This window comes from Sceloporus occidentalis, unplaced genomic scaffold (genome assembly GCF_023333645.1).
Source record: "Sceloporus occidentalis isolate IW3139 unplaced genomic scaffold, rSceOcc1.0.p SCAF_4, whole genome shotgun sequence".
Classification (NCBI taxonomy): Eukaryota; Metazoa; Chordata; class Lepidosauria; order Squamata; family Phrynosomatidae; genus Sceloporus; species Sceloporus occidentalis.
This window is the reverse complement of record NW_028316984.1, coordinates 142,606,303-142,630,861: the sequence shown is the minus strand read 5'-3', so window position 1 is coordinate 142,630,861 and position 24,559 is coordinate 142,606,303. Positions and strand designations below refer to the sequence as shown.

Genomic DNA, 24,559 nt, shown 5'->3' with positions numbered 1-24,559 from the left:
AACTTCGGGAATTTTATTTTAAATAGCCCCTGAAAAAGGCCTTGAGAGTACACATAGGCAGTAATATGTTAGGCTTTATTAGTAATTAAGCAACCATCTTTTCAGCATCTTGATATGTGACTCCAGTTGCTTTTATTTAAGGAACTTCTCTGATATCTTTCCAAAACCAACCAATTTGGTGTACAGATAATTAAGAAAATGAATGAATATATATATATATATATATATATATATATATATATATATATTGAAGCTGTTGAAGTACATAACAAAATGCTGAAAGCAAATTAAAAAAAACATGAAACAGTTTTAAAAACCAAGTTTAACAGATATGTCTTACCTGAACACAGAGTGTGGAGTCAGTTGCAAAACCAGAAGTAATGAAATTCACAGTTTGGGAGCAATATGGAAGAAAACTCTTTCCTGTGTGTCTGACAAGGACACTACCCTAGTCCACTTCTCCAGAAGATCAGAGATTGGAGAGACATAATTGATGAACCCTATGTTTTGAAGACAATGCATGGACACTTTGAGGACAGTGTGACAATGCATTTGACATGATATAAAACAAAACTGGTGTCTTTTTTATTATAGAATGATGCTTCAAAAGAAGAAGCAGAAGGTTTTGCACGGAAGCCAAAGCAACGGCCAAGACCAGAACCTCTCTTCATCCCACCTAAAGCTGGCACTTTCATTGCTCCACCAGTCTATTCCAATATCACACCATACCAGAGCCATTTACGCTCACCTGTCCGTTTGGCAGATCACCCTTCTGACAGGAACTTTGAGCTACCTCCTTACACTCCTCCACCAATACTGAGCCCTGTACGAGAGGGTTCAGGACTCTATTTTAATGCTATCCTTTCTGCCAGTGGCAACTCAGTTCCACCTCCCATAACTCCTAAAAGTGCACACAGGACTCTGCTCAGATCAAGTAAGTTTTGTGCATTGCTCATTTGGGTTTGGAAGGGTTGGGGTATCAAGGCTGTAGGAAAACCATTTTGATTGATAGTTGTGAAAAAATACTCATATGTCCATGGTGTTGCCTTTACATTTATGTTGGGTACATGCTCTGTGCTTTGATTGCTTCCTAAATTAGAAACTAATGGTAGAAATTACTTATCATAGTTGCACTTGAGAATGATAGTAGAAAGTAGTGAAAAAAACCTGAAGTTATATTGACTATTTTAAGACCATTCCTCCTCCTAGCCAGATATCACTGTACAAAAATAATGATAGTTAGTATAGCATTAAGAGGTATGTAAACTTGAATTAACAGTGCATTCTTTTGCCTTGTAGATAGTGCAGAAGTCACACCTCCTGTCCTCTCTGTAATGGAAGAGTGTACTCCTGTCAGCATTGAGCCGTAAGTATTTGAAAATGTAGATGGTGCAACCACCTTAATTTCATACTGCAGCCTCCTTTTCTGTTTGTAGAGGCCTTGTTCTAATCAATTAAGTGAGCAAAAATAGTTGCTTTCTTGGTTTATGTATTAAAATATTTCTGTCCTACCCAATATCAAAAGATCTTAGGGCAGCATACAAGTAAGAATAACATGGGTTAATAAAATGAAAATAATTTAAATAGACTGAACACATATTAAACATAATTTTAAAACCATGTGCATTATCATTTAGATGTAAATTAATAGGCTTTAAAAGGCTTTAATTAACAGCCATCCTTGCATGCCCAGAAGAAACCAGTGTTGACACCAATTTAGCCATCACACTGGCAATACAAAGTGTTACCTATTTGAAGAATTGCAATCTTACCATTCCTTGTTGCAGTTTTGAGTTTTCTCTTTGCTCATGACATCCCTGTGAAGTATAGTAGGTTAGGCTGATACTTGTCCACAAAGAAGCGAGTTCGCCCAGCATAACTTGGGGCATGGTCATACTTGTGTAGTTGAGCTGGATATTTGAGGCTTCCATAATTAAAACTTAGAAGATCATTTGGAATGTGAAAAGTGTATGTGAAGAAATGTGCCATACTGTACTTGACTGTCATGCACTTTTATGTGTAAGTAAGTAGACTTGCAGTTGTGCTCCTATTGGGTGGATTCTGAATCTTGCTTCTCCATTTTTAACATCATGCCTTCTAACTGACATATGCGGAATGACCAAAAGACAAAAGTAAAATATTATACTTTTGAAATTATGGCTTAAATCTAGTTGCAATTTCCAAATTGAATCAATCCCATTGAAAGAAGGGGATATTTACATAAAGTTTGACTTACTGTTCTGCAACTGATTCAGTGAGGGTGTGTTTTAGTTGAGACTAGAGTTTGCTGGTGATTTAAATGCATGAAGTACCCATTGAAATGACCACTACTCATTGCAACCAAGAGCACTGATTCAGCTATAAAGTGTTTAAAAGAAGCAGGTGGCTAGTTTCAACAAATTGGCATTTCTTCAATGTTGCAGGTTGTACCAGTTATTTAATGTATGTTTGTTTTTCTAGACGGATCAACGTGGGCCCTCGTTTTCAAGCTGAAATTCCACTTCTTCGAGATCGATCCTTGGCAGCCTCTGACAAAGCCAAGGAGGAACTGGTGTGGCAGCCATGGGAAGAACTGGAAACCAATACATCTATCCAGGAGAATGGTAATGAGCTGGAAATCATGAACTATTTTAAGAAAACACAAAGGTGTTGAGTCTCTGGTTGCTGGATGATCAATAGTGTGGACCATCAACCTCTTATTTTCTATTTGTGAGCAGCCTTGGGTCCCATTCTGGGAGAAGGGCAGCACAGAAAATAAATAAATAAGCAAATGGTAAAGAATAAGGTAAACAAAATGATTGTGAAAGCTAGAGCCATAGAAATCTCTTTTTTGGCTTAAATTATTTACTGTGATGTTTTTGCCTCACTTTTTATATCATATGCAAAATAGCTTAGAAAGAGTAAAAGCTATCAGCCTTACCATTTAAAACAACAACAAGAACAAGGGTGATCATAACTGATATCTCCCACTGATTAAAGTTCCATTGGTTGAATGCACAGAGGGGGCAGGAAACAACCAGCACCACCTCCCTTCCAATCTGCTCTGGAGGGCTGTGAGACCATTCAAAGAAGAGAATTCTTTGGTTCACAGGGAGTTCCATACAATGTTGGATGTTGCCTCATAATGACACTATTGCCATGAAGTGTAGTAAACTATTCAACAGATTACAAAGACATGGCTGTGTTTGTCTGGAAAATCAGTATGCAAAGGGATCTTGTAGCACCTTTAAAACTAACTGAAAGAAAGAAGTTGGTAGCATGAGCTTTTGTAGACTAGAAGTAGGCTCAAGTCTATGAAAGCTCATGCTACCAACTTCTTTCTTTCAGCTAGTCTCAAGGGGGCTACAAGATCCCTTTGCATATTCAGTAGTTGTTTTCAGTTAAATAGCTAAAACCTGTTGTAAATTAAATGAGTTGTATCCCTTTCTGAAAACTAAAATGGAGTGCTGGGTCTCTTTATGTAATGAAATTACAGGAAAGGCCCTCCTCTGAATCAATCTTCCATATCTTGTCATATTCAGCAACAAAAGGTGTTTGTTTGTTTGTTTTTTGAAGAGTCTGGGCATTGTGGCTTGGTGGTGCAGTTGATTGTGTAACATTTCTACAACCATGTTAATTTTGTGACACCTTTAAAAATACTGTCATTGTGCAACACAGTAATTGTTGAACTCAGAAGTACTTGCAGTGAGTCTTGGACCCCTCTACCATGGCTTGAAAAATTAGCTTTTTTGGACTGCAGCTCTCAGAATTCATAGAATCATGAGTTGGAAGAGACCAAAAGGGTCATCCAGTCCAACTCTCTCCCATTCAGGAATACACAGTCAAAGCATTACCAACAGATGGCCATCCAGGCTCTGTTTAAAAACCTCCAAAGAAGGAGACTGCCATACTCAGAGATAGCAAATTCTCCATCTGACATGGTCACTAGCCATGCTAGGATGGGAGGGGGACTGTGGGAGTTTTAATTTTAAAAAGTTACTATTGTAAGCTGTGCCTAGGAGCTTAAAAGGATCCCTGGTGGCGCAGTGCTTAAATGCCAGTACTGGAGCCACAAGGTTGTGAGTTCAATCCCAGGCAGGGCTCCAGGGTCCACTCAGCCTTCCATCCTTTCATAGGTTGGTAAAATGAGTACCCAGCTCATTGGGGGCAATTGGCTGATACATTGTAAACTGCTTAGGGAGTGCTTAGCTAACTGATAAGCGGTATAAAAATGTACTTGCTATTGCTGTTATCTTGCAGTCCAGTGTTGTAAGAAAGGCAGTACTCATTGATTCTTGAAAACTGCCCCTCCCCATCTCACATCAGTCAGCCAGTGCTGAAAATGAATTGGTGGCATGGTGTGAGAAAATATAAACTCTGTATCATTGTGCAGGTTTCTTGTCTGCTCCTGATGTCTGACAAACAGCAACAGCTTAGTGGTTTGAAGCCAGGAGCATCACTGTGAGCTATGAAAGCAGGGATTCCACAGACCCTTGAAGTCCATGGATTGGCTTCAGAGGGTCTGTGAACTGGGTGCAACTTTCCCCCTTTCTGTTACTTTGAAAAATGTGTGTAAATTTATTTGGCTGGGAAGGGGGTCCATAGCATTCTTTGGATTCACAAAGTGGTCCATGACCCCCCCCCCCCAAAGATTTAGACCCCCTGCTTTTTGAGATGGTGAGATTTCACTTCCCCAGGAAATGTATGATGAGGATTAAGAAGAAAGCCACCAGATTTCTGTATAAACTGATATTTCACTTCCTCACTTACCCCTTTTCTTGAATGGATGGATGTTTGTGTTGTAACAGTGGAGAACCTGATAACTGCTGCTTGCTCAAGTATATTTCCTGGAGGTGGTACCAACCAAGAGCTGGCATTTCACTGCTTACATGAAGCGAAAGGAAACATTCTGGTAAGTCTCCAGCAATCCTTGATGCATTTAATTGGGCTTAGGTTGAAACCCAGTAGTAGACATTCAGCTCTGTAAGAGATTATGAGCCCATACAGACAGGCCAAAATAAAGCTGCTTCAGGTCACTTTGGAGGCATGGTGTTTAAATGATGCATGCCAGAAGAGGCCAGGAGCCGCGCCAAAGCAATTGGAGCACAACTTTGGCACAACTTCTGGTCTCTTAGGACACATGCATCATTTAAACAGCATACCTCCAAAGTGACCTGAAGCAGCTTTATTTTGGCTTGTCTGTACAGGCCCTATTGATACTACTCAAGCCTTTGTGATATGCAAACTTTCACTTTGTAGCATAAAAGTTGCTGCAAGTACAACCTACATCCAGTAAACATTGTACGTTGAAACTGTTTTTCAGTGTAGTGTTTTGGTTGGAGTATTAGTCAAGTACTTGGGAGATCTAGTTCAAGTCAGTACATTAAGTGATCCAGTAGTAAAGCATTTGCTGTGCTTGGAAAAGGGCCTAGGTTTAATCCCTGGCATCTTGAGGGAGAGCTCCTGTTTTAAATTTTAGATTTTTCTTATCCGTCAGTATAGACAAAATTGAACTAGGTAGACCATTGGTTTAGGTTGTTTAAGGCAGCTTGATACATAAAACTGGCAGCTGGTTAAATCAGAAAGTTGATAAAGGTGTGGTTTTAGATTTTGTTTGTTTTTAGCTGATTGAGTGGAAGTGACCAAACATATAAGAGATGGGAAGGAAAAACTGACATCATATCATTTTAAAAACTGTGTCTAATAATAATGTTTTTGTTCTGTGGTAACAGCATAGGATGAGAATCCTACAACTCAGTTAACTGTTTTAAATTTTGTACATGAAAAGGCAGGATATACATTTGTCAATTAAATTTTATGTAATAGTTTTCTTAAAACTGCCCAGTGTAAAGGTGTAAAAACAGTAAATAAGTATCTTATTGCCTCTTGTCACCTTGTAGAAACTTAAATTTAAATTCTCTACCTAATACCGGTACAGTGAAGTTTAATCGGTAGTATCACCAAAATAAAAGTGCATACTTGGGCCACTGATAAATGCTATTAAAGCATAAATGCTTTCCAGATCAGTGTAGTAATGTTATCCTAGTGCCTGTCTTCTGCTTGAGTTCTGGTGGTAGGAGATGATTTCCTGAAAAATCTGGAAGTGTTTTGGCCTTTATTTATCTACTTACTTTGGAATATTACAGTATTTATTTGAATAAATTGAATGATTAATCATGGGTGTTTACTGGCACTGCAAAGAGTTGTTAATTATGTTGGAATCCCTGCAAAGGAATTCTTTAATTGGGCACCTGCTGACATGGACCATTATCAAATGAGATAATAGTTCTGTGTAGGAGGGATGCAAATTAATCAATTATATCTCAAATATAGTAGGTGCAGAGTATTAAACTGAAGCTGGAGGAGACTAAATATTATCTTCAGGAGTTTTTTTCAAAAACAGAACAGTGAGACCTTAGAAAAGTTATTGTTTGAGATTACAGCTCCTAGATTCACTAGCCAGAAAGACCTGCTTGCAAGAGGATTCTGGGATTCCCCACCCCTCAAAAAAGTAACCTTTCTGACCTGTGCTCATCTGGTAGCTTTTGACAAGTTGGTGGCTGCATTCAGGCATCACAGTCAGTCATGTTTTTTTTTCCTCCTCAGGTTGCTCTGACCAAACTGCTGCTAAAGAAGTCTGTGCGGTCACCCAAGCACCCGCTGGCAGACTATCACTACACAGGTATGTTGGAAACAAGATAATGCTTTCATTCAGATTCTGGAATATTTATGACAACTTGTATTTAATACATGGCTTATTTCACTATGTTCTGTTTTTAGAAATGATGCTAAAAATACCCTTGATTTTTCATGTGTGTGTGTGTGTGTGTGCGTGCGTGCATGTACATTGGGGAGAATGATGAATTTAGTCATCAAACAAAGCAAACAAAAATGTTAGACTCCTAAGTTAAATTCGGATTAATTACTGTGTAAGTATTACATATTTTCCATTAAAAGGCCATCACTATTTTACCATAAACCACTCCTGCATTTTAGACCCCAAATGTTAAGGAATATAAAGTATGGCATAGGGAACAATCGAATATTCAGTGTTTAGTACAATGTTCAGTACAAATATCAAAGCGTTTTGGACTATGTGTATAAAATTTAACAGTGTCTCAGTTGTGGACAGCACACACTATCATTTTGATGGCATGCCTGTCACTGAAAAACAGCATTTTGAATATCCAAGGCTGTAAATTTTAAGGTGATTTTAATATGAATGTAATATATAACAACTCGGTAAAATACCTACTGATGTATTTTGTTTTGTTTTTGATAACTACTGGAGAGTTTTTCTATATGCATTAGATAAATGAGACAATTTTCAGTTTGTAACACAAAGCATTTTTAATACTCAAAAACAATTAGCACTTTGACATTACTTAAGTGCCATAGTTGCATCATACTGAATCCTGGGATATTTAAGTTAGTGCAGCAATAAATCTTTCTGACATAGAATCCTAAATTTCTCTTCTCCTCCACCCACCCCTCCCCAGTCAGTGACAGAACAGATGTAACACAGGAGTAGTATCGTTAAATATAACCCAAACAGATCAGAAAATACATTCTGGTGATACCTTCCTCAGTAGTATTTTAATATTTATAGAGTTATATATAAAATTGGTGTTGTTGTCTCTTGTCTTTCTTTTCAGGGTCAGATAAGTGGACTGCACTTGAGAAAAAGCTGTTCAATAAAGGAATTGCCATCTACAAGAAGGACTTCTTCCTGGTTCAGAAACTTGTGAGTTTAGGGGTTTTTTTGTTTTGTTTTTTGTCATTTTCCTAATGCACTACAATAGCATTGATTCCCCTGTTCCAAGCCACATGCACATATCATTTAATAATTGACCTGAGTGTTTACTTCATACTGGAGTTGAGCAATTTCATTATGTAGTACTGCAATGGTAAACTGAAATGGTAGTCATTTTACTGACTTATTTCAGACAATTATATTTTGGCTTTATAAGATGAACTATAAATTAACTCCTTGGATGCATGTGCAGCCCATTTGCAATGGAAGTGACAAACCTGTTTCATGTTAATCAGAAATGTATAGCTAATAGCTTTGGAGTAAAGTATTACATCAGTTTCAAACCACCGTTTAATATCCTGGTTTATTCTAAAGCTGAATTTCTGGTGTAGATTAAACCAGAAATTATATTCATTTGAACTGTTCCTGGTTAGTTGGTTTGCTTATATGCATAAGGCAAGTAGCAAAGGAGCTGCAAGGCTCATCTGTATCTTATTTGTTTGTTAAAAGTACTTGCATGTCACCTTCTTGCCTACAGAGAGTCCTCAAAGCAATGTGAAGTTACTTTTAACCCTATAAAATCACAAGAAAATTAAAAATTAAGAACAGCCCTGAACAATTTTAAAAGCCAAAGTCCTGGTGAAAAAGTACTGTTGAGTTTAAAACTCAATAGGACTGGGGCTACCTGGCAGTCCCCCTTACAAGAAAATTCCATTATTGAGGTGCTGCTGCAGAAAAGGCCTTGTCTCATTCACCCACTAGCATAATTTCTGTTTGTTTTGTGGGACACATGATTGATTAAGCTGAGATATAGACACTGAAATATGGCCAGCCTATATCATTTTATATGAAGCATTTTCTTACATCCATCTCAGCATAGGAAAGAGCCTGCATAGTCATGTCATATAGCTCACATGTCTCTTCTCCAAACACTGGTTACAGATGAGAGGCAAACTAAACCTGGAAGATTGTTACATAAAACTGAACTGTGCTCTGTATGTTTGATGGAGAAATGTCCAGATTAGTAAGAATTTAATCTGGCTGTGCCCACATCACCTAGCACCACCCTCTTTCCTAGGGCCTGTACACTGCCAGAATGTACCTCCTCACAAAACAGTGTCTTCTCAAGTTGGAATATAGCCTCCAGGATGAAAATGGTTCCCCAAACCCAATGTATTCCAATTGTCAAGAAACATAGACCTGGAAGAGTCCTCAGAGTTGTGACCTATATTTCTGATGGATTGTGAATATACTTGTGGAATTTATTTGTCTTTTTTTCCTCTCATTTCTCCCTCCACTCCATTGCCCTTCCTTCCCTCCCACCATCAAATATTTTAGATAAAAACCAAGACTGTGGCACAGTGCGTGGAGTTCTATTATACTTATAAAAAGCAAGTTAAAATAGGTCGGAATGGGACCTTAATCTTTGGAGATGTTGATTTAGCCCGTGAAAAAACGGTTAAAGACGAAGCTGAAGTAGATATAAAGGTAACATGCTGTATATTGGTGGTGGCAATAAAAATATCATGCCAGATATCTGTAAAATTACCCAGAAGACAATAAAGTGAAAAGTAGTGTTTTGTTTTTTTTAAAGTGGAATAACTTTATTTTAGAGATGTTATTGAATTTTGTCAGTACAAGCTGTTGAAATGCTGCTGTTTGACTAGGCCAGATTCTTCTCTTTGTATCTTGGCACTGAAGTAATGGGATTCCTTTCACACTACACAATTATAACACTATAATTCCACCACCATGTCTGCTTCTTATGGAATCCTGGGTTTGGCAGTTTGATGAGGCACTAGAGCTCTCTAGTACCTCTTCTTAAATGATAAATCCCGGGATCCTATAGAGAGCCAATGTGGTGTAGTGGTTTAAACACTGGACTATGATTCTGGAGATCAGGGTTCGTTTCCCCACTCGAGCATAAAAACCCCACTGAATGGCCTTGTACAAGTCACATTCTCTCAGCTTCAGAGGATGGCAATGGCAAACCCACTCTAAAGAAACTTGTCAAGAAAAGCTTAGGACAAGTTTGCCCAGGATGGCCATAAGTCAAAAATCACTTGGTGGCACACAGTAACAGAGGTTTCCATAGGATGTTGCCTTGGCAGTTAAAATGGAGTTATGATGCTATAATTGTGAAAGAGCCTAGTTCTTTTGTTTTCTAAACGAGCTACTAGTTTTTGAGGGCACCAGATTACACTGGAGACTGCTCCTGTACTTTTAATGATTGGATAGAAGACAACCCAGTAGCAAGCAACACCTGCTGAATTGACCTCTTCTTCACAGCTATAAAGGTACAGGAGTCCTGTCCAGTTTTCTGGCAACCCTATTATACCTAACATTTTCCCCTTTTTATATACTTTTAATGCATCTTTTAACAAAAAGCAGTGCAATTCACAGCAAAAGTACTAAATATTAAAAAAATAGAGCAAGTGAGCCAGTGTTGTGTAGTGGTTTGAGCACTGAACTGTGACTCTGGAGACCAGGTGAACCTATCATGGGGTAATATTACTAACACTAAAACTAATCCAACACTAAGTACACTGGGGCTGCATCTGCACTGCAGAAATAATCCAGTCTGACACCAGTTTAACTGCCATGGCTCAGTGCTATTTAACTGTGGGAATTGTAGTTTGTTTGCAGCACCAGAGTTCTGGGTTATTTCTGCAGTGCAGGTGCAGCCTAAGACTATTAAACAATACTAAGAAACTAAGCTAAAACACTAAAGACTAAAACACAAAAGGGCTCTGACACCCTCAATCTTTATTCCTTTGTTCATGTGTTTCCATTTTTAACCTCCTTTCCTTTCTTCATAAAGAGTTCCCACAGGCTTACCCGTACTCTTCCTCCCAGAACATACAATGAAGATTATGAAAACACTGAAGATGAGGATGATGAAGCGGAAGTGGAGAATACGTTGGTTATAAAAGAGGAAGTGGTAGAGGGAAATGAGTCACATGACAAGAACAGCAACCCTGTGCTTCCTAAACCTACACAGACTCTACACACAGAGGACCAGGTGCGTGTTTAATGACTTGAGGTCACTTTAAAGGCCTTTCATGAAATGATTCCTGGAGCCGTGGAGGATTCAGCATATGAGAGCTGTAAAAAAGGAAAATACCATGCTGATTAAAATTAAAATATGTATCAGAAATAAAACTGCCAGTTCATAGCATCCATAGAGAAATCTATGTTTCATCCAGGCTTGGATTAATATGGACAATTCTGGTCACAACATCTGAAAAAGTTTTTGTAGAACCGGAAAAGGTGCTGAAAATGAAAACTGAAGTGTTGAAAGAACTGGAACATTTTCACTAGTGGAGGAACAAGTTATCTATGACAAAAAGTAGATAGAGGAGGAGGCTAACAATGGATTACTTATCATGATAGTGATATACTTCCTCCAGGGGCAGAGGCAATTTATTAGTATGCCTCTAAATCAGTGGGAAAGGAGAAAGGGTGTATCTATGTTTGCCCTGTTTGTGAGCTACCCATGGGCATTTGATTAGCCCCCATATGAGCAAAATGTTGGGTCAAAACAGACGGATTTTAGAGTTAGAGACTCCATGGCAACCGCACAATCCCTAATCCTAGCATGGCGTGGTGGCACTATAATGGCAGTGTCCCGTCCATACGGGCACTGCCATTGTGACATAAGCGACGCACGGCGTCTACATGTCACCACGCGTTGCTTACGTAATGAGTGCACCATTGGCACACTCATTGCATCCACCCAGCTGCACAAAAAGAACCTGTTTTTTCTGGGTTCTTTTTCCTCCGATGGACGCCACGTGGTCTGGCAGCTGCGGCGTCCCTCCAGAGGGAAAAAGGCTGCCGGCAAGCCGCCATTTTGGGGCAGTCTGTCCCGCGCCATTGTGTGCCTTCAAGCCATTTCCAACTTATGGTGACTCCAAAGCCAGGAAAATTTTTTCTTGGCACGATTTGTTCAGAAGCGGTTTGCCTTTGTCTCCCTCAGTCTGAGAGAGTGTGACTTATCCAAAGGCACCCAGTGGACTTCCATGGCTGAGCTGGGGTTCAAACCCTGATCTCCAGAGTCATAGTCCAACTCTCAAACCACTACATCATGCTGACTCTTGAACAAAATACTGAACTTAAATCAGCCTTTGATCTCATTCTCATCCCACATGGTTGTTTTGTGATGGCTAATCATCTCTAGCAAATTGGATGTGCTTTTAGTGTTTCTTAAACCCGGTAAAGACCGGCAGGGAGCGGCATGTCCGTGCCGATTCTAGGGTTCTGGAGCACGCACCAACCGTGCACTCCAGAACCCTAGTCCATACGGACACCATCATCATGGCAGCTTCCTATCCACATGGCGGCCACCATGATGATGTCACCACCGCACAGTGTCCAGACATCACTTCCAGGAAGTGATGTCATGGTGGTGCCCTTTCCCCTTTACAGCACCACAAAATAGAAGCCGCTTAGAGCGGCTTTTTTTTGGCAGCGCATCGGTGCCGTGCGATGTGACTGCTGCAACATTGGCAAGGGGAAAGATTGTCAGCATGGAGCCACCTCTTTGTACCGCGCCTTAATTTCCACAAAAGTCCCATTATAGGCTCGCCTTAGGGTCACCATAAATGGGAAATGACTTGAAGTCACACAACATACACAGTGTCACTAGTGGCTTAAGTAGACAGAGTTGGTTGATGACAGGCTGTCATTTCTGTAATGTTTTCACATCAGTCTGAATCCTATTTGCTCAGCTAGACTTTGTTGTTGTGTGTCTTCAAGTAATTTCTGATGGTGACCCTAAGGCCGCCATGGAAGTTTTTTGGCAGACTTTGTTGAGAAGTGTCTGCCCTTGCCTTCTTCTGGGGCTGAGAGAATGTGATGTGCCCAAGGTCACCAAGTGGATTTCCATGATTGAACAGGAATTTGAACCCTGGTATCCAGAGTCTAGCATTCAAACCACCATAACATGCTGGCTCTCGAGGAGACACATTGAATTAATGGGATCTTGATGCACCACTCAGCAATTGAGCTAGTAGATTTACTGTTACTGTTAACTGCCCTTGAGTTAACCGCAACTCATGGCAACCCTGTTTATGAGACATCTTCAAGACCTCCTGTTCACTGGTCCAGTCAGTTCCTGCAGACTCAGTCCCATGACCTCTTTGATTGAATCTATCCATCTGGCATGTGGCCTCCCTCTCCTTCTACTGCAGTTGGAACTTAAAATTAATTGCATGTATCAACAAGATTTTTTTTCTTTTAAATATTCATCCAGTTTTTAAGAAAGATGCTGAGTTCTGCACATTTGTAATAGCAATAAGTCAAGCAAACCATGGACCTGAAAACATTGAAGCTTGTTTTCAGTTGCATCATGTATGTAGTACTAATGCTAGGACATTTATTATGTTTTACATCCCTCCCTCCAAGGTGCTCATAGCAAGTTATTACTGGCTTAAAAGCAGTCTCTATGAAACAGTGTCATGGGTGTATGGAAGGGAGGTAATCTGATATTTGGATTTTGCTTGTTTAGTGTAGTTCATGAAAAACCAGTTTTTCTCATGTGTGCCTAGAAGTGAACAAAGAGACAGCAGAATATAATTGCATAGCATTTTTCTGCCAAGTGCTTAAGCATCTCACACTTCCTAGGAAAATACAATTCATAATAGAAGTCTCATTTTGAAGTTGCAAAAGCACAAATTCTTGTGTTGAATGAAAAAAATGAGGGAAATACATGCAGAAGTTTCCTTTTAATAGCAGCTTAACTCAATATTCTGAAGAAGGTATGTTCCTAATAATTTGTAATGTGATTAGTAGAATATTTCAGTTTGTTTGCCTATGGTATTTGATATTTTCCATGTTGTTTTTTGTTGAACAAATTCACACTGTGAGCTTTTAAATAATTACTTATATCTCCATGCTTTGTTTACTGAAACCCATTTTTTCCGTACTTCATGTACTATTAGATTTTTTGTTTTATGTCTCTGGTCATTGGTCAGCAACCATTCACTTATAATAATTGTCTGTTCCTCTGAAGGCTAGTGGTCTCCTTACAGAAAGACACCAGGATCCAGGTGCTCCAAAAGGGGCAGAATCCAGAGGTAGAGCCTCAAGGAGGACAAAAGAAACACCTGTGAAATATCGTAAGACTTCACCTCCTGTGCAGAAGAAAAGAAGAAAGCCAAAACCCAAACAAGAGGTTGCCAACAAAGCCCAGAACCAAGAGGAGGAATACCCCTGTAAAAAATGTGGCAGGTAAGAGTGCTCCTTCTATACAACAGGAAGTAATAAATGTGGAACTTTTAGAACCTTGTCACATTACAAAAGTAACCCAAGACACATCTATTCCCAAGGGAGATGATCATTGTCATAGTAGAAAAATTGATTTGGCAAAAGGCATACTTTTATGACCATCTCCCTCTGGGGCGAGAACGGAAGTGCTGCAACATCATGCGGCAAGGTAATCAGAAAGCCACTTCTCTCTCACTGTGTTTCAGTTTACTTTTGTCGTGTGATAAGGCTTTTAGTCTGCATTATTATTTTTTTTAAAAAAATCTCCTGTATTTTAAAAAGTAATAACTGTACATTTTTCCAGTTGTAAATTGCTTCCTGTAGTTACTGATTTTTCTGTGCACCATGCTTCCTGACACAAATGTGTCATGTCCTATCTCAGAAGTTATCAATATTTTACTTCCATTAGGGGAATAATTCCTGTAGAGGCAGGAAAATGTTTCAGGAATGTCTTGAAGGAGTATTTCAACAGAAACTTAACTAATTAATTTTTATTTTTACTGTAATACCAGTTCAGGGCTGAATAAGTACCTTATTATTATGATAATTAAAGAACCATTGGCCTTGGTTCAATTTATACATACTTCATGTCTCACTCAGTTAATTGGAACTAGACTGAGAAGAAGAATGTTGCCTACAGGGAATGCTAAAATAGAACTTCTCTGCTAGACTTTCAGAAACTCACTGAACATGAGCCTACCAAATAGTCAAAGTGATTAAATTAAGAAAATGGAATCTCTGTCCAATGTATTTATAAACTGGGGACAGTGGTACTTACGGTAGATGGTCAAAACAGAACTCTCTGTTTGCTAGTACTGAGTGCTGTGTTCCTATCAGTTGGAGAGTGGAGATAGAGCAGTGGTTTTTCTTGAGTTCTTGGCTCTTTCAGTTGTTTCCAAAGGAACTGTGAATATTATGGAGTAACCAAATGTGTCTACCTATACGTAAGTAGGGATTTTATGAGAGAAAAACATCTCCTTGACAAAGGCTGCTTAGCAAATCAGTCATGAGAACTGAAGGTCAGTAACTAGCTAAAAGGCTAGAAATGGATGAAGGTTAATAAATGGTGACAAGGAAACCAGTTATTTGAGATACAGTAAGTAAAAGTGGGCAGAATGTATTTAAATCGATGTCAAATATCAAAAGGAATCAAGAAGCCAAATGCTTTCACAGCTGGCATCTATAGTTTTTTGTAGGTTTTTCAGGCTATGTGGCCATGTTCTGGAAGAGTTTATTCCTGACATTTTGCCAGCATCTGTGGCTGGCATCTACAGCCATAGATGCTGGTGAAACATCAAGAATAAGCTTCTAGAACAGGCCACATAGCCCAAAACACTCACAAAAAATTATGAAGCAAGAAATATTTGAAGACTAGAACTGTAATGAGTTTTTAATGTATATTTTTCTTAAATTTAAATTCCCAGGTGTATTTGCAGAGGTGTTAATATTCAGTTCAAACTTGCACAAACCTGCACAATGTTAGCAAAGAGTATCCCCTGCAAGCACTCTCTCCCTTAAAGTTAAGGTCATTGGGATGACTCAGAATAAACACAGACTGTAGGCAAGAACAGCTTTAAGGCCTGATTCCATGACTTTCCGTGCCAAGTTCTCAGTTGCATTGCTGTTCAGAAAATGAGACCCTAATCTAGAAAGAAGGTAGCCAGGCAGCCTAGCAGACAAAAGGAATACAAACGGCTATTGTTTAACAGAGCTTTTGAAATGTCTTATTTGTGTTTAGGGGTTTTTTTTTAAAGAAAGGTAGCAAAGTAAAGAGTGCTCCTTGGGTAGATAGCTGCCTTCCAGCATTGCTGGGCAAGGATAAAAATTCTAAGCAGAAATCAGCCTGCTCATTTGTGGAAGTTGTTTGTTCAGTCTGTTTTGTAAGGTGCAATATGGCATTGGCTGTGCCTGGTCCCTACCTGTCTCCAATACATTTGATAAAGCTGCCCAAGAAGAGAAAATTTCACTCCTGCTTCTAAAGATGAAGTGACCCACTTTTACAATGAGATCATGTCTCCCTGCCTCCTGGGCCAGTTAAAGGTGGGCCAGTCTTAAATGACATCCCTTACTGGAGCCAGATTAACACTTAATAATATTTAAATAGCATGTGGCTGTGATCCAAAGAGTTGTTTTAGGTGAATTTAGCTAGACCCAGTGGGGTTTTTAAAATTCATTTATATAAATGAATATAAACCAGTGCTAGTAGTGTAAACTGCTTTTGGGTCTGTAATGCGTGTTCCCACAGAATCTTCTACAAGGTGAAAAGCCGCAGCGCTCATATGAAAAGCCATGCCGAGCAGGAGAAAAAGGCAGCTGCTCTGAAGCAGCGAGAGAAGGAAGAGGCAGAAGCAGCGGCAGCAGCGGCAGCAGCAACATTGGCAGCTCAGGACCAGGCTCAGCATGAGGAGAGCAGTGGGAGCAGCAGTGGGAGCAGTAGCAACAGCAGCAGCTCAGATGAAGACGGTGAGGTCTAGCAAAGGCTGTGCAGCAGTCAAGGCCAAAGTCTCGGATCCTTGGGATACATTTCTGTCAATTGCCTGCAATGTTCCTTGCTGAAAGAAGACTACAGCCCCCTTGCTTCCACTTCTTTCCTCGCCATGCCGGCACAGACTGGCTGGAACTGGTGGATTGTAAAAGAAAAGGTGTGACCTTGAAATTTATATTTTTTTAAAGGAAACCAAAATTTTATGAATCACTTTATTTATAAATGACTGCTTCAGTACCTAATTATGGAATGGAATTCAGTTTTCCTTTGATTCAAACTACCCTTCCTTGTGGTTGCCAAGAATCATGGTAATAAGCCTGGAAGTCTAAATGTGAAAGAGATCAGCTGAGGCATCCAGATGTTGCTGCAAGTCACTTCAAGGATTTTCCTGTGTAACTTCAGGAATCTATAATGTTTACTTTGACTGCTTTCATTTCCTCCTCCCCAAGTTTTTTTTTAATTATTATTATGCAACACTCATTTACAGTCTCACTTCTTTTAATTAGGGCTACAACTAGCATATCTTTTCTGTCTGTCCAATCATACAAGCATTAATTTTCTGAAGCAGGTAGGTGTCCAGGAAAGTGTGGTGGTGATCAATGAGCTCTCTTTCTAGGATGACTGGGGAGAACAACCTTTTCAAAGACTTTTTAAAAATGCAAAATTATATAAAAACCCAATAGTAATTCAGTGTAAGAGCTGGCCTTCGTTGTTGAATTTTTAAAATGACATAATGAGCTATACAAATGGAAGTGCAGGCTGTTAGTGAGAGCTGAACTACTGAGATGCTTCTAGCTCAGTGGTAGAGCAAATACTTGCTTATACAGGCATTATCATTGGCATTGTCAATGAAAAAGATCTTGGGTAAATGGATTTGGGATAGATGTCTGCCCAAGACTTTCGAGAGCCACTGACAATCTGTGCAGCTAGATAATGGGTTACAGGAACCAATGGTCTGACTGTGTCATGCGGCTTTACAATCAGTTGTCACAGCTACTGTGAAATATATGCCAGGAAGATAATGTGGAGATGGAGTGATATTGTGTTACTCTGATCCCAAAAAACCTGGGCCTGGTCTTGTTGTGTGCCTTCAAGTTGTTTCTGACTTCTGGTAACCTTCAGGCAAAGCTATCATGGGCTTTTCTTGGCAAGATTTGTTCAGAAAAGGTTTGCCATTGCCTTCCCCAGAGGGTGAGAGTGTGTGACTTGCCCAAGAGAACTCAGTGGGATTTATGACCAAGCTGAGAATCAAACCCTGATCTCCAGAGTCATAGTTCAATTCTCAAACCATTGTGCCACACTGGCTCTCAGGACTGGTATTACTTATTTTCACTTTATCTCATATCCAGTCCTTTTTACATATCCCATAAAATAATAACTATCCCAGGAATTTTAATTATTTTAAAAGTTTTAAAACTTTGTGGGTCACCCCCCACCCCCTTTTTTTTACAAAGATGATTTTGAAATAATGACTGAAAATACTGAGGATAATTTGATTGAATTCAGAACATGTATTTTTCTCATTCAGCAGTTTCATGTAAATGTTGAACAGCATGGGAGACAGGATGGCGCCCTGGGAGATGTCACATTTTAGCTCTCTTTTAGAAGAGCAACTGTCTCCCAATGCCACAATCTGGAATCTGCCAGAGAGATAGAAATGGAATCACTGCAAAGCAGTGCCTCCAATTCCCAATTCTCTCAGGCGTTCCAGAAGGATACCATAGTCAATGGTATCGAAGGCTGCTAAGGTTGAACCAGATGCAGATAGAACACTTAAACTGAAATGTAAACATCAGTAAGAATAGAGCTTTGTATGTTCATGAGTATTTTAAACTAAAATCAAAGGCATGGTTGGGGAATGCATGATCCTCCAGATTTTGTTGGACGAAACTCATCAGTCCATGCCAGCATAGCCAGTGGTTTGGAAAGATGGGAGTTACAATCCAACAAAATCTAAGGAGACACATATCCTCCAGCCTTGGTCTAAACATTGGCTAAGATGCCCAGTAGCTTCTTGGGCAAGAAAATTGTGAATTCTCAAGGTATCCAGGATGAGACTGGATTGTGGATGACCATTCCAGAACATGCAGATCTAGAACTGCAGTCATACAAATGTAAATACATTGAATTGCATATTTCAGTTGTCAAAGTTTAGGCTGTTTCATTTTATTATTTTATTTTTGGCAGGTGTGTGTGTTAAAAATAAATGTGCACTAGAGCACTGGGAGAGAAGGAAGCATGTTACTGCAACCTATTAGCAAATAGAAGACTGTCTAGGAAAATGATAACTAAATTGAAATTATCCATTCCTGGCATGGAATAGATTTTGTGGCGCTGAGCAGGCAGAGAGTATTTTCTTGAAGTAGAAAGGCATGTGGAGAGCAATTTGCAAAACGTTTATTTCAGGATAGGTGATTGTCTTCTCATTGTAATCACAGTCTGGCACAAAGCACTTTGGACTTTATTTTGTGGCTACAGAAAGAAAAGAATGGCCTCTATAAGCATTACTTTTAAAATGTCTGATGATACATAAAAATACTAACAATGCCTTCAGTAAGTCTCCTCATCAATTAAGCTTTGCAGTAAGTGACATAAAATTGCGTAGTGTGTGATCATAGCAGGATGGAAAATACTTTTTTAATGTGGGCTGATTGTGATATGTACCAGCTTTAAGAGCAAAGTCCAGTCAAATTAGTCTCATAACTGTCTCCTGTTTGAAAAAATAGGAAATCGTCCGTTGCAAGTCTTGATTTTTAAGTCCTATTCCATTATATTTATTGGGACTTGGTTGCAGTTCGGTCATTCAGGAGTGGGGAGAAGAACTGGATTTCTTTACTGCCTCCTGGTTCATACCTTCCTTTCATGGATAGCCTGTATGTTTGTGTGTGTTGGTGTGTGTGTGTGTGTGTGTGTGTGTGTGTGTGTGTGTGTGTGTGCAGTTGTACCCACTGGCCTTACATCCCCTGCACTGTTTGGTCCCAGTTTCAGTTTAGTATGAGAACAGTGTGTATTTGAGCAAATAGGAACAGTATGTTTGGTGGGAATCCTAGTGCGACCAGAGGTCATAGTGGTGTTCACAGAGATGGAAATACTACAGCACTCAGAATCCCCCAGCAGCATATCCAGGAGGGATTCTGGGAGTTGTATTCCAAAAACATAACCCTTCTCAGGTTAGTTTCAGGCCCAAGCAGATTGGAAGGTGGAGCCAGCATTTCCCTTCTTCCTCATCCTTCACATAAATTATACGAATTGATTTGGATAGTTAGAAGGAAATAAACAGGAAACAACCAGGGTCTTGTTGTCTAGAATACTGGCCTTCAGCTGGTGGGTCTGAATCTCTCTAAGTCATAGCCCAACTCAAGATGAGTTGCAATGCTCACACTACCACCATACAGGGTCAAAATGCATAATAAGCCTAAAGCCTGAAAAATTTAAAGTATTAGAATGTACTCACTCCAGTCCTGGCTAGAAAATTGCTTGTATCATCTTGATTTCTAGGTATAACATACATGTCTTTGAATTGCTTAGCCACATTTTAAACGACTTCTTTGCCTTGGAGTCTTAACTTCTATGGCTTAGGTTTCTGCTTATGGTATATTAAAGTTCATACATTTGTTGTGGTATCCATTCAAGTCATTTATGACTTATGGCGATCCTAAGGCGAAGCTATCACTGCATTTTCTGGGGCTGAGAGTGTGTGACTTACCTAAAGTCACCTGAGGGTTTCCATGGTGGAGCGGGTAATCAAATCCTGATTTCCTGAGTTCAAGTCCTACAGTCAAACCATACACCATGCTGGCTCTCCAGTTCACACATATTTTGTTGTTATTATTAATTTTTTGTCATTAGTCTGCAATTTCTCGTTTCTAGAGCAGTGCTGCTTAAGCTATTTGATGAAATGGCAGGATTTCCAGACACACCGCAACATGCCAGAAACCAGTACTGTGTTGTGAAGTTGAAGGCTTTCACGGCTGGCATCCGTAGTTTTTTGTGGGGTTTTGGGGCTATGAAGCCCTGTTCTAGAACACTGTATTTGTGCCCATTGGCTACAACTGTTTATTTCGTTCATGGAAACTCACCATGGACCATCAGCCAATAGTTCATGGACCAAGAGTGGTCAGAAGACCGCCACTGAGTACTGTGTAGACTAACTTCAGGCTCCATTGTATTGTCAATAAAGTCAATAAAGCTATTAATTCTTCCCCCCCCCCCCTCTCCCTTATGTCCCTTTGGATGAGAGAAAGTTAGACTTCTGCCCACAATATTTACTGGTTCACTTGAAAAAACATCTGTTATTTTAGTAATTTGTAGCACACCTGAAAAATGTGTTTGTGTGTGTATTCTGTCAGCCTAACTACTTAGGTTAAATTTAGATTTAATAGGCATGATTAAAATTTAACCCCTTCCCTGCTAAAGATCAAACATGCAGTCAGTTAACAGTCTTTGAAATGCATGGCTCAGCTTGCTTAAAAGCCTGCCTGTTGCTCTTGTAATGTGCATTCTCATTTGAGAAAGCACTTAATTTTGAAACATACTTATGAAAACTGTATGAAATGACAAGATTCACATCTGTTGTAGTTTCCTAATATGTTGCAGCTCAGCTACATGTTCCAGCGTGACACTGAGTACAACTGTATTTAAGGTTCTTGCAGGGAGCTGATAAAGCACATGCATTGTTTTTTATGGTTGGATCCAAATGGACACACAAATGAGGTAACCAGATTGTTTTTTGGCTGAATTGTATTCACAGTGCATCACTTGAGCCAATACGAATGAGTTTCATAGCACACTTAACAACAGTGCAGTCCTCTGCACATCTCCTCAGAAATCGGTTCCTATGGAGTTTTTCCTGATGCCAATAAGACCTCACATTGCCAGTTATCATGATGGATTTATTTAGCTGTTAATTGGCCTAATCCACAAATTACTGGTCTTTAATTCCCCCAACTCCAGTATATAGAAAAGAGATACTGGATGTACAAGAAGCACACTCAAGTGTGTCTAAAAGTGATCCTTCTGGTGTTTAATCTTTTTCTGCCCTTTCCTCAAGTGCATGCTTGTGTAAATATAGTCTCCTGGTAGGCACTTTCAGAAGAGTTTGGTGTCTTTGGAGGAGATAGAAACAGCACACATGTGTCTGCTTTCTTGTCAGATGATCTGAAAACTCTTCACTTGGGTTCAGCTGTTTGTTTCATCCCCTCTGTGTGTTGCTGTGTTTGAGCTGAAATCCTTTGGGCACTGAGGATTGTGCAATTTCTATTCATTTTTGAAGGCTGCTTGGGATGCTTGCCCAAACTGTCTGGAGAGGAGCGACTTTCCTTGCCCTAAGTGCCACCTGCTTATCTTTCCGCCTCCGCCTCCCCCCATATTTTCTGGAACGTGGGATTTACAAATCAACAGCTGAACCTATAAAGACTCCCAGCTGCTTCGCTCAGAAAGAAGCGAATTTATACGTTTGTAAAGATGTCGTTGTGTGTTGGATTTTTAAAAAATTGTGATGTTTTTAAAAAAGAAACTCTTTTTCTTTTTGTATCTTTTGAGCTTTTGTGATGGTTCTCATGAAGCTCAGATTTGGTACAAGTGGGCTTTCCTTGAGTCTGTTTAATTTGTATTGCTGAACGTTTCTGGTCTACTGTACAGAACTATCTATCTACTTGTAATTATTTGTATAAATGCCTTTATTAAAATATAGAGCTTTTATTTTAACAAACAAGCAGGAACTGCCTCTTGTGTATTTGCTGCACTTTTTTAAAAAACAAAGACTGTTACGTGTTATAATATTGTACATATGAAAGTCTTATATACCTCTTGTGTACAGATATGTGATAGACAAGACAATTTATTTTTGTGCTTTTTTTTACAAAATATTAATACACTAAAAATCTTGCTGATGTGATTTAAAGTACTCATGTAACTTATTTACTTCTGGATGTTCCATTTTATCTTTTTAAACCTTTTTAAAAATTAAATAAGGTTTAAAAGCAACATTTGCAGCATGTTCCTTTTTTTAAAAAATCGTGTTGAGATAAAAATGGCAAAATTTTCTCATCTACTGGAGTGATTTTCTCTTGACTGGGTACATATGGGACAGTAAGCTGATCCATAACTATTCTGTATTCACTATCACAACCTAGTCATGATTGTGACACTATTGTCACAATAGTAATTGCCCCTCAGCTTACCTTTCCAAGCGTCAGCTACATGGGGAGAAGGATGTCCCAGGTTTTGCCAGTTATCAGAATATGGATAAATGACGTTTTCATTGAGTTTGTGGGGAGAGGGTCAGGCCAGGAGAAGTTACTTAGTTAAGTATACGTAAAGTAGCTGATATGGAATACTAATCATGATATCGGCACTGCAAAGTGTGTACATTTTCCTACTAGCCATTTGTGTACCTGAATGTTGCCTTAGAGGCCATCCTTGCTCGGCTCTCCCCAGGATAACAATTATATGGAAGCATGTTTCTGCTTATTAACTGCCCATTGGGTGGCGTGTGTCCGTTGTGTGCCTTCAAGTCATTTCCATCTTATGGCAACTTTAAGACGAACCAGATTCCTTGGCAAGATTTCTAAAGAGAAGGTTTGCCGTTACCCTCCTCTCAGACTGAGAGTGTGTGACTTTTCCAAAGCCACCCAGTGGGTTTCCATGGCTGAATGGGGATTCAAACCTTGGTTTCCTATAGCCTTAGTGCAATGCTCAAACGGCTGCACCATGCTAACTATCATGTTTGATAGTATACTGTGCATGCAAAAAGGAGTAGGAGCAAGGTGAAAAATCAAGATTTGGCATTGAGGTTTAGAAAGTTACTTTTTGGACCACAACTCCCAGAATTTCTTGATCAGTGGCCATGTTGGCTAGAGGATCCTGGCTAAGATCCTGTATGATACAGCATAACATAACAGTTCTGCATATGTTAAGGCTGTCCACTCAACACCTCTTGCACTCACCATTTAGCACTGCATCCCCCCATGGCTGTTCCATGGCTGATGGAGAGCAATTAGCCTTTCCTCACCATGGCCCTGAGTAGATGTTTATTGTATTTTAATGATTTCAGCTTTTAAGCAGCATGGTTTATAAGAAATAGGTTCTTTCAAAATCCAAACATATAACAGAAACCCACACATAAAAACAGTTTTACCTGAAGTCAGAAAATACGATGGTGTCACATGAACTTCACTTGGAATATTATTCCATAGGTGGGATGTCCTTGTTCCTATGACCGTCTGCTTTGAGTTTCTGGGTTTCTTCCACTGTTTAGATCCATTTGTACACCTAAGTGATGCAGGGCAAATGGCCTCTTTTATCTTAGTCAGAATTAGGATGTAACTATGACAGTCTTAGAGTGCATCTACACAGCATAGTTACATCAGTTTAATACCACTTTAACTGTCATTACTCCATCTTATAGAATCCTGGGATTTGTCGTTTGTTTTGGTCTTTAACATTCTGTGGTGGAGTGCCCTTCTGAGGACTACAACACTAGAATTTCAGGGCTGACTTTTTGAAAAAAACATGCTCAGTCACAGTAGAAACATCTTAAGGCCAACACTGGGATGAAGTCTAATCCTATATATGCATACCCTGCAGTTTACATTTGTTAGCACCTCTTCTCAAATGCGTTTGCACGCTCTAATATAAACTTTAAATATAACTTTATCTTTTGAAGTGTAACTCCCAGAATCATACTTTATTAAACTGGTCATGCTGCTTAGAGAATTCTAGGAGTTGGGGGTCCAATAAAGTGAGCAGTTGTGACTGGCAAATACTGAAGGGATCTGTTGGGGACTTAGAGCAGCATCCTGTTACATACATGCATATATGCTTTATGTGTTTGCATGTCTTTTTTTTTTTTTTGACAGGGGCTATTCTTTAGCCATTTGTACTTCACACCAAACCCTCCCCCTAGTAGGGGGCAGTGGCAGCAGCTGTTTCTGCTTATGATGGGAAGAAGAGCAAGGGGGGCAAGTCAGTCAGTGAGGATGCAGCTACTCTGGGCTGGGAGGGGGGTGGGAGGAAAAGAAAAAGAACTCTCATTTTTCCCTGCTCTGAGCTGAAACCAGCTGCTTCATCATCTG

The 24,559-nt window shown here is 39.5% G+C and overlaps 1 protein-coding gene across 2 annotated transcripts in view; it reads left to right on the top strand.

Annotated features, from left to right (window-relative positions):
- The window catches only part of MIDEAS (mitotic deacetylase associated SANT domain protein), a 75,654-nt gene that overhangs the window by 40,160 nt on the left and 10,935 nt on the right, over positions 1-24,559 (top strand). The window contains exons 4-13 of one of the 2 annotated variants that reach the window (XR_016280965.1): positions 595-934; positions 1,300-1,366; positions 2,461-2,603; positions 4,788-4,891; positions 6,586-6,661; positions 7,635-7,723; positions 9,071-9,220; positions 10,554-10,754; positions 13,746-13,963; positions 16,245-16,641. Coding sequence is in view for 1 of the 2 variants with exons in the window: in XM_089521845.1 (XP_089377971.1) it covers positions 595-934; positions 1,300-1,366; positions 2,461-2,603; positions 4,788-4,891; positions 6,586-6,661; positions 7,635-7,723; positions 9,071-9,220; positions 10,554-10,754; positions 13,746-13,963; positions 16,245-16,473 (1,617 nt within the window). In the remaining variant the exon portion in view is untranslated. Of the gene's footprint in view, positions 1-594; positions 935-1,299; positions 1,367-2,460; positions 2,604-4,787; positions 4,892-6,585; positions 6,662-7,634; positions 7,724-9,070; positions 9,221-10,553; positions 10,755-13,745; positions 13,964-16,244; positions 22,472-24,559 lie in introns of those variants that run through there. The other variant, XM_089521845.1, reaches the window with a different exon arrangement.